At 34.3% G+C, this 10458-nt stretch overlaps 2 protein-coding genes across 3 annotated transcripts; both read left to right on the top strand.

The window, feature by feature from the left end:
• Positions 1-859: 859 nt before the first annotated feature.
• Positions 860-4351, top strand: LOC111904356 (berberine bridge enzyme-like 22). Of its 2 annotated transcripts, XM_023900125.3 has the most exons (3): positions 860-1358; positions 1667-1715; positions 1791-4351. In XM_023900125.3, the coding sequence occupies exon 3, from the start codon at positions 2701-2703 to the stop codon at positions 4282-4284; it is 1584 nt and encodes a 527-aa protein (XP_023755893.1). In that variant the 5' UTR covers positions 860-1358; positions 1667-1715; positions 1791-2700; the 3' UTR covers positions 4285-4351. The 2 variants fall into 2 exon arrangements, with proteins under 2 accessions (XP_023755893.1, XP_052625223.1); XM_052769263.1 differs by having other exon boundaries at positions 861-1358; positions 1667-4351.
• A 2219-nt stretch (positions 4352-6570) lies between these two features.
• Positions 6571-9867, top strand: LOC111904357 (probable LRR receptor-like serine/threonine-protein kinase At3g47570). Its single transcript, XM_023900127.3, has 2 exons — positions 6571-9278; positions 9371-9867. Exons 1-2 carry the CDS (start codon positions 6647-6649, stop codon positions 9742-9744), a joined length of 3006 nt encoding a protein of 1001 aa, XP_023755895.1. The 5' UTR covers positions 6571-6646; the 3' UTR covers positions 9745-9867.
• The last annotated feature ends 591 nt before the right edge of the window (positions 9868-10458 follow it).

Genomic DNA, 10458 nt, shown 5'->3' with positions numbered 1-10458 from the left:
AAAAGATGGTCGTCTCAAGAAAAGAATTTCTCAATCTTCAATCCAAGGTTGATCAAATCCTGGCCGCAGTCAAGATTACTAAACCGCAGTCTGACGATAATCCTGTGCCACAGTCCTTAATCAAAAGGATGGAACGACTGGAAGCAAGGGAACGAATGGTTGCTGAGAGAATTTCTTATTTTAGGGGTGGGCCATATATATATATATATATATATATATATATATATATATATATATATATATATATATATATATATATATATATATATATATATATATATATTTCTAAATTTTAAATAATTATAAAAACAAAAAAATAATTGTAAAATAAATATGAAGGATATTAGTCATTTCCAATAAGGTAGACACAAAAAAACGCAACAAAAATAAATTATAAGTATGGTCCGAATGTAAAAAAAATTAAGGAGCAAACACAAAAGTTCAATAATTTGTTTTTCTTATTTAATGTTTTTTCTATTTAAATTAGTATTTTATTAAATTAAAATATAGGTGTTCTCTCTCAAACTATATGCATACCAGAAAGCACAAATGTGTTTTTAGACTGGAAAGAGTGGGTGCGGGAAAGGGGTGAGGGAAGCTTCCCTCATTCCTGCACACCACTTCGTGGGTGAGGGAAAGGTGAGGGAAAAAAGCTGCGGGAAAGAGATGGGGGAGGGGGTGCCGCACTCTTTCCCGCCATGCTATTGGTCAGTTTTTTTTTTTTTTTTTTTTAATTTTCTTTAATATTTATAAGATTATATACCTACTAAAAAATATAAAAAAAATATATCAAAACTCATATTTTTAATTCTTACAAGATAATATATATGGAATATATTTATTAAAAAAAAAAAAAAAAAGTCTTCCACCCATTCCTGGAACCATCAAACGAGTTTGTCGGCTCCTTCGTTGAAGCTTCAAACACAAACTCCTGGTACATTGTTCTTTCTCTGCTGTCTCCTCCATTCTCCAACAACGTCGTGCCAGAAAAATCATATAATCATTCTTTCTGATTATATAAAGATGCAATCAACATTCGTGTTCCATCTGTCTGAGCGATAACTCTGTGCATCACTCTTATTCTTTTCATTAGTAATCACTTGCAATTCGATAAGCAATGCTCCATAATCCGTTAAGCATCGACTGTAAATTTGATTAGAATCGTTAATTTTGTGATCGATTTAAGGGTTTAGGGTTTTAGGTTAATTTTGGTCACCGAGATTAATGCGCCTTCACTTTCAACCAATTTTGTATCTTGGAATGCCAATCCCTCGCTTCCGCGGCCAAGCGCTAATCCGGCTCTGGTAATACTTTTGTGTGCTTGTGTTCATACAACGTTGACAAGGAAAATCTAAAAGGTTAGTAATCGATTTCTTACTAATTCATACACTACTCTGAAGTCTATTAGGTTTGTCAATCAGATAATTGTTTTAATCGATTCAATTCTCACATATTGATTTTAGTTCTTTCGTTTTGTTAGTAAATCCTTTTTGTGAAATTCTTAATCTCGAATCTATATATTTGAGTTGTAAAGCCACTGCATATCAATTTGTAACTGTATGTTAGAGATTTTAAATCTGTCGAATTACTTTGCAATATCCCTCTGTATTAAGTAATTAGTCCACACCTTGGATCCAGTCTACTTACAGTCATAATCTTTATGCAGCTATGTTGATGATTCTCATTAATCTGTGAGCTTCTCCAGCAATGATTTGGTATTACCAAACTTTAATGTCTTTTTAATCTTGATGCTCAGAGAACCTTGATTTGGATCTGTGTTCGAGTTGCAGGTGTTCTTGCTAATTTCAGGAACCAATGGTTAGACTACTCACTTTTGGTTCTCAATCGTGATGAAGATAAAGATGTTCTTGAATGATGATTTCAGGTGTTCTTAGTGGATTATTTTGTTCTTATTTATTTAAAAAAATCAAAAAGAAATCAAACAGGGGCCATTTAGTCATTTCAATTTAGTGGATTATTTTGTTTAGTCATTTCAATTTAGTGGATTATTTTGTTCTTATTTAGTGATTTGTACGTTTCCTGAAAAAATGCATATCATAGTGATAATTTTTGCATTTTTGTCTAAACATAAAAACTAATGCAATAAAATCACCTAATGCGACGTACACAAGCATAAAAAATAAAGTGTTGCCGAACAAGAGAGATTCTCTAGTATAACATATAAAATAAAAAGATGTTTGTAAAGGATTATAAAAAACAAAAATCATACTTAATTGGATATTTGTTAGTTCCAAAATCCACAATTATTTGATTGAAGAACTTGAACAGACAGTCGAACACCATTTGAATTGAGAACCAAATGAATTTTTAAGAAATTTTTTTTTTGCCTCATTACATTTCGTCTTGGCAAGTTATATTTTCCAAATACATCTTTTAACATTGTTTTTTCAGTTTCAAGAGACATAGGTTAATTTTTCATAGGATAGTATTTATGTCTAAAAGAGAATCTTACATTAATCGTTATAGTACAGTATATAAGCACTATCAAAGATGACATCTCTTGCATTTATACCTTTAAATAAGAGGGAAGTGGTCATTTCTTTGCATTGTAATTATCGTACCCCTTATTGTTGATGACAAATGCTTGCCTGCAATTATTCTAACCCTATAATTTCATCGTCATTATCCTATAAATAACCACTTAGAAGAACACCAACAAAGTAAACCTTAGCAAAAGTTATGGCCCATCTCCCTCTAGTAGTAACTTATGTTTTCTTGGTTGCAATTGGATCTACAATACCTATCGATGCAATTGCAACCCGCAAAACATTTCTTTCTTGTATGAATAAATCCTTTGTCCCGTTTGCTACAACCTCAAGATACGTGTACACACAAGACATGCCAATGTACTCATCCCTAGTGTCTTCTCAACACAATCCTAGGTGCTCTAATTCAACTGCATCTAAAAGACCAGTTGGAATTGTCACACCAGAAAACGAAGCCGAGATACGTGCAGCTATTCTTTGTAGCCGAGAACAAGGACTCCAAGTCAGGATCCGAAGCGGTGGCCATGACTATGAAGGCCTTTCATACATTTGCAAAACACCTTTTATCATTATTGACATGAGAAACCTTCGTTCAATTACCATCGACATTAAGCATGAAACTGCATGGGTCCAATCGGGGGCCACACTCGGGGAGCTTTACTACCACATCGCAAAGAAAAGTCAAACTCACGGATTCCCGGCGGGGATATGTCCAAGTGTCGGTGTTGGTGGCCACTTTAGCGGTGGAGGGTTCGGTGCCATGGTGAGGAAATACGGCCTAGCGGCCGATCACATCATCGACGCTTACTTAATAGACGCGAAAGGGCGGCTCATTAATCGGGAAACAATGGGTGAAGATCTTTTTTGGGCAATTAGAGGTGGTGGAGGAGCGAGCTTTGGTGTTATTATCTCATGGAAAATCAAACTCGTTAGGGTTCCGCCAAAAGTTACGGTGTTCAACGTTCACAAAAGCATGAATCGACAAAATACCGAAATTGTCCATCGATGGCAACATGTTGCGCATAAGGTTCAAAATGAACTTTTCATTAGAGTAATTATACAATATATACACGATGATAAGAATACATCCGTTCAAGCGTTGTTTAACTCGTTGTTCTTGGGAGAAGTCAAAGATCTAATCCCGTTAATGGACGAAAGCTTCCCGGAACTAGGGTTAGAGCCAGAAGATTGTACCGAAATGAGTTGGATAGAGTCGGTTCTCTACTTTGCAGGATTCACGAGTGGGGAACCTTTGGAGGTGTTACTTGGAAATGAAACCGACCCTTACGTAAGCTACTTCAAGGCAAAATCCGATTTTGTGACGAAAACTATACCAAAACACGTATTTGAAATAATACGGAAAAAGTTCCTTCAACAAAAACTTGTGTTCTTGATAATGGATCCGTATGGTGGACGGATGAGTGAGATCCCAGAATCTCGTATTCCATTCCCACATAGAGAAGGGAATTTGTACAACATACAATATTTGGTGAAATGGGAAGTGAATGGTGTTCGGGCATCAAACGAGCATATACATTGGCTTAGGGCGTTGTATAGGTACATGGAACCTCATGTCTCGAAACACCCGAGAAGTGCGTACCTTAATTATCGAGATCTTGACCTCGGAACAAACCCACATGCAAACACGACTTACTCTGAAGCTCGTAAATGGGGTGAGAAATACTTTAAGGGAAATTTTAAAAGATTGGCTCAAGTTAAGAGCAGTATAGACCCATATAACTTTTTTAGAAATGAACAAAGTATTCCACTTCATTAAGGGAGGGAAGAACATATGTATCAGTAGTAAAGTGGAAAATGTAATTTGCCCATGCATCTAAAATAGCTTAGTTGTAATTCAGTAAATTAAATCAAGAATTGCTATATTAGTTCCATAACCAACATCAAAATCCCGATTGCTATTTAAAACCAGATAGCTTAATAGGGGTGTTCGTTTGGATGGATCGGTTTGATCCGATCCAATCAAGTGAATCCAAATTGATTTCGGTTTTCAAAACATGGATCCGAATAGTCTAAACTAAATTCAAATCCAATCCGATTCGATCCAATTGCAATTCGGTTGGATCGGTTTTTATAATTCGGTTTTCAAAAACCGAAACATTTTAAAACAACATATAATTATAATATTACCCAATTTCACACAAGAAGTGAAAACAAATTATTTAGTTGTGATTTTAAATTTATAAACAACTACTAAAAAGATATATGATAGTTAAATATTTTATAGATAAAATATTTTTGAGATATAATACATATTGATGTTTTTTTTATCGGGTGAAACGTTTTTAACCTATTTGAAAAAATAAATTACAAAATTAATAGATAACTATAGATATATATTATAAATAAATAAATAATAAACGTTTATTCGGTTTTTTGGGACTATTTGGTTCTTATTTTATAAAACAGAACCAATCCGAAATCCAAAATAATAATTCGGTTTAGTTGAAAACCAATCCAAAAATCCGAATATCCGAACCAAATAATCCAATCCAAATTGTCCAATTGGACAATTCGATTTTATCTAAACACTGAATAGCCCTAGATAGCTAGACTACAATATAAATTATCATCTCAATCTGGCTGATAGATTTATATATAAATGATTATTATTCAAACAGCAATTGCCTTAACCAAATTGACTTCCTTTCTATTGATCACTTTCAAAAAGATGTTTTTTCTTGTTTATCTCGATTTGTGGCTCCTAACCCTCAACATAATTTTGACAATATTATTATTTTGACCAAGCCATGTAAGCAGCCTATTTATCAAAAAATACAAGTAAGAAACTTGTTTTTCACTCTACTGATTAAATTTGACAAAACAATAAGCGATCATAAATTACGAGTTTTATTGCAACTGAAAAATATTGAGCTTAAAGAGTTAAAGTTGAACAAAGAAACCAGGTATCCAATTTGGGTCCATGACCGACCCACAAGGCCACAGCTGGTCTTAGACCAGCCCGTTTTTTTGGGGGCTGTCCAATTCAAGCCCAAATAGCCAAACCGATTAATAAACGTTTGAATTTTTATGGTAAACACTGGTTCAAGAATAGTATTTAGAAATATGGCTCATTTTAATCTGTGTCGATCTAAGTGTATATATTTTTGAACCAGACATTATTTGTTTTTGTGGGACAGTGATTTCAAAGATGATGTATAATGTGTAAACAAGTTGTAAAGCCTAGGGGTGTTCGTTTGGATGGATCGGTTTGATCCGATCCGATCAAGTGAATCCAAATTGATTTCGGTTTTCAAAACATGGATCCGAATAGTCCAAACTAAATTTAAATCCAATCCGATCCGATCCAATTACAATTCGGTTGGATCGGTTTTTAGAATTCGGTTTTCAAAAACCAAAACATTTTAAAATGACAAATAATTATAATATTACTAGACTTTACACAAGAAGCAAAAACAAATTACTTAGTTGTGTTTTGTAATTTATAAACAACTAATAAAAATATATATTATAGTTAAATATTTTATAGATTATAAAACTTTTGAGTGAAAATGCATATTAATGTTTTTTTATCGGGTGAAACATTCCTATTTGAAAAAATAAATTACAAAATTAATAAAAAACTATAGATATATTATAAATAGATAAATAATAAATGTTTATTCGGTTTTTTTTGGACTATTCGGTTTCTGTTTTATAAACCAAAACCAATCCAAAATCCAAAATAATAATTCGGTTTTATTGTAAACCAATCCAAAAATCCGAACCTCCGAACCAAATTGTCCAATTGGATAATTCGGTTTTATCCGAACAGTGAACATTACTAGTCCTAGTAAAGCCGAAGTAAAATTCATATGGACTTGGTCTTCTCCTCCACCTACTGAAAAGTAATTAATTAAGTGTTGCCCCACATAAATAAATTCCATAACCACCCACACCCAACACCATTAAGATGCTCTTCCCGTTTGACTTCTCATCACCATATATCTATGAAGTTCTGGAAAAAGAAATTGAAAGCACAGGGCCTGGTGATGTTGATGGGTCGTAGGGTCCTCATTTGTCTTAACATTTGGTCAAGTAGATAACATGCAAAAAATGATCAGTATAATTTTAAAAGCCAAATTTTTTTGTAATCCTAAGTTAAGTTCCAACTTCCAAAAATGAAGTCTCGTATAGCCTTCTACTTTTCTAGTCTTGTAACAATTCTGATTACCACCACCATGATCTTTGTTTCCCATGGCAGTAATGAAACTGATTATCAGGCGTTGTTGCAGTTCAAGTCGATGATCACCAATGATCCACTAAGCTCATGGAACACTTCCTTTCATTTCTGTGATTGGAGGGGTGTTTCATGTGGGAAGCGTCATAGAAGAGTGACTTCTCTAAGTCTGAATTCGCGAGGGCTTCAAGGCTCATTGTCTCCTCATGTAGGGAACCTCAGTTTCCTTCGTCAGCTTGATCTCATGAACAACAGCTTTCAAGGAACGATCCCTAATGAACTCAGTCGTCTATCCAGACTAAATTTCCTCTATCTTGGCATTAACAAATTCGAAGGAGTCATTCCAACCAACTTGTCTCATTGTTCTAACATTGAAAGGCTTAGTCTTGCTTCCAACAAGCTAGTTGGAAGCATTCCCAAAGAGTTGGGTTTTCTCTCGAAACTTACTGCAATTAGTGTTCAGGATAATAACTTAACAGGTGGACTCTCGTCTTTCTTGGGGAATATAACATCGATAAAAGTTTTCTCTGCTAGAAACAATCCCTTGGGTGGGAGCATTCCAGAAACCCTAGGCCATTGGAAAAGCTTAACAGAATTTTACTGTGGTGGTTGTAACTTATATGGAAACATCCCGCATTCCATTTTTAACCTCTCGCTCCTAACTCGTTTTTCCTTGGCTAGGAATCAGCTTACTGGTGATCTTCCCTCAGCCATAGGTGAAATGCTCCCGAATCTTGAGCTCCTTCAGTTGTCAAGGAACCTGCTGACTGGACCTCTTTCACCCTCGATATCGAATATGTCCAATTTGACATTTCTTGAAGTGAATAACAACAATTTTAGCGGGAAGCTGACTACAGACTTTGGAAAACTAAAAAATATCTATTTTCTCTCCTTAGCTTTTAACAGCTTTAGATCTGGAGAAGCCGATTCTATGAAGTTTCTTGATACTTTGGGAAATTGCACTAGATTAGAGCTGTTACGTCTTGATAATTGCAAGTTTCAAGGAGTGCTGCCAACAACAATTGGTAATCTTTCTGATCAACTCGGTCTTTTGAATTTAGAAGGCAATTATTTATATGGAAATCTTCCTTCAAGTATAGGCAATCTAGTTGGCTTAGAGACTTTAGTATTAGCACGTAATGGATTCACAGGAAAAATCCCTTCCACCTTCGGTAAGCTTCAAAAGCTACAAATTGTTGATCTATCTAGAAACCAATTTTTGGGGCCAATTCCTGATGCTATTGGGAACTTATCATTGTTGATAACACTTGACATAAGTTTCAACAGATTGGAATCGCATATTCCATCAAGCATAGGAAATTGTCATCAACTTTCGGAGTTGTATCTTAATGATAATAAAATCAATGGCAAAATACCTATACAACTTGTTCAACTTTCAACTCTAAGCATAGCATTAATTCTTTCTCGAAACAATTTGTCTGGGTCACTTCCAATAGAGGTTGGGAAACTCACGATGTTGACTTCTCTGGATTTGTCTGATAATAATTTATCAGGTGACATTCCTAGTAGCCTTGGCAGTTGCACTAGCCTTGTATTCTTCTCCTTAAAGGGAAACCTATTTCAAGGCACGATACCATCGTCATTAAGTTCCATGAGAGGAGCTTCAAAACTCGATCTTTCTCATAATAATTTATCGGGTCAAATTCCTCGATTCTTGGAAGGGTTTATCTTATTAGAATATGTAAACCTGTCATTTAATGATCTTGAGGGTGAAGTACCAGTGATAGGAGTGTTTGCCAATTCAAGTGCATTCTCTATTTTGGGGAATACTAAGCTTTGTGGTGGTTTGGCTGAACTAGGGTTGCCCAAATGCAACAAGATGAATAGAAATCATAAAAAAAGGTTTCCTTTGTTCATAATACTACTCATTCCGATTGCATCCACCTTTTCCATCGTTTTATGTTTTGTGTATGTTTGGTGTAAGAAAAAGAAGGACCAACCATGTCAATCATCGCCGGAAGCACAATCCAATATGCAAGTATTGTCATACAGTCAACTTCTCAAGGCTACCAATGGCTTCTCTAAAGATAATTTAATCGGCGAGGGTGGCTTCAGCTCTGTTTACAAAGGAACCACCGATCATGATGATAAATTTGTTGCAGTCAAAGTTCTACGTCTTCAAACTCGAGGAGCTCACAAAAGCTTTATAGCAGAGTGTGAAGCATGGCGGAATATTCGACACCGAAATCTATTGAAGATAATAAATATATGTTCAAGCGTTGACTTTCAAGGCAATGAATTCAAAGCTCTAGTGTATGAGTTCATGCCCAATGGGAGTTTACATGATTGGTTGCATTCAAGTGCGACTAAATCGAGGCTCAACCTTCTTCAAAGAATAAATATTCTCATCGATGTGGCATCTGCACTTGATTATCTTCACAATCACTGCCTACCAACTATCGTTCATTGTGATCTAAAGCCTAGCAACATTCTGCTTGATCATGAAATGGTGGCTCATGTTGGAGACTTTGGTTTAGCTAAATTTCTTGGAACAAATTCAAACCAAAATAGCACAAGTGGCATTAGAGGAACAATTGGGTATGCACCTCCAGGTAAAGTTCACGTATTCCTTAAACTGTGCTCATATTTATTAATTATGTTAATGTTAATACCTTTTTCTAAAGCAATTGCTTATAAGTTACAGAGTATGGTATCGGTAATGAGATGACAAGTAGTGGGGATGTCTACAGTTTTGGAATACTATTGTTGGAGACGATGACAGGGAAAAGGCCGACAGACAACACCTTTAATGAAGGTCTTAATATTCATAAGTTTGCTTACATGGCGTTGCCAGACCATGTAACCGATGTTATTGATCATGATCTTTTGAATTTTCTTCAAGAGGATGTTATTGATACAAAATGTACGTTAAAAAATGCAAAGAATATAGAGGAATGTTTGTCTTCAACTATCAAGATTGGAGTATCATGCTCCATGGACTCCCCATCACAACGGATGAAAATCGAAAAGGTTGTCAATGAGTTGCGACATATTTTGGATATGCTTCTGAATATGTGAGGCGTCATGTTAGTTGGTCAATATTGTGGGTATTAATTGTTAAATATGTATGTATTTGAGTATTTGGTGAATCTTCTTGATGGTATGAACAATGAAATAAATGGATTGAATGTATTGTTGTGATATTCTGATTATGATGGTAAGGAAAAGATAACAAACCTCTATGATATATTTTTAGTTTGGAGAACAAAAAATATATGTCTTAGTTTTTAAAAGAAAAAACTTGAATTCCTTTAAAATAAAATGTTAGCTCCTAACAAAATTATTTTGAAAAAGAATATTTTTCTAATATAGCGGCATAAACAAACATGTAACTTCTCTATTAATTTGGATGCAAAAAATATTCTTTAATTTTTATAAAACTCCAAAAACATAGTTGAAAAAAAAACATTTTTACAAAAAACATTAAATTTGAAAATTTATTTTTAGCTAGATAAAATATTTGATAAAAAAAATTTAAAAAATTAAAAAAAAAAAAAACTCAATTTATACATTTTTTAAATATTTAATAGAGTTATATCCTAAGATTTTTTGTCGGGTTTGGAAGATGCTACACTTTCTGGAATTGTGTGTTGTTAATGACACCCAAATTTACTTATGCATAGGTCAAAATTCAAATCAGCATACCTGCCGCATAATATCAAAACCTTATTATGATTGTAATTGTTATCATTTTTTTCAGAAAGATGTTTCACATGTTTTGGGTTAATAATC

The sequence above is a fragment of the Lactuca sativa genome, chromosome 3 (assembly GCF_002870075.4).
Source record: "Lactuca sativa cultivar Salinas chromosome 3, Lsat_Salinas_v11, whole genome shotgun sequence".
In the NCBI taxonomy this organism is placed as follows: Eukaryota; Viridiplantae; Streptophyta; class Magnoliopsida; order Asterales; family Asteraceae; genus Lactuca; species Lactuca sativa.
The sequence above is the reverse complement of the archived record's forward strand: the minus strand, read 5'-3'. Positions and strand labels throughout refer to the sequence as shown.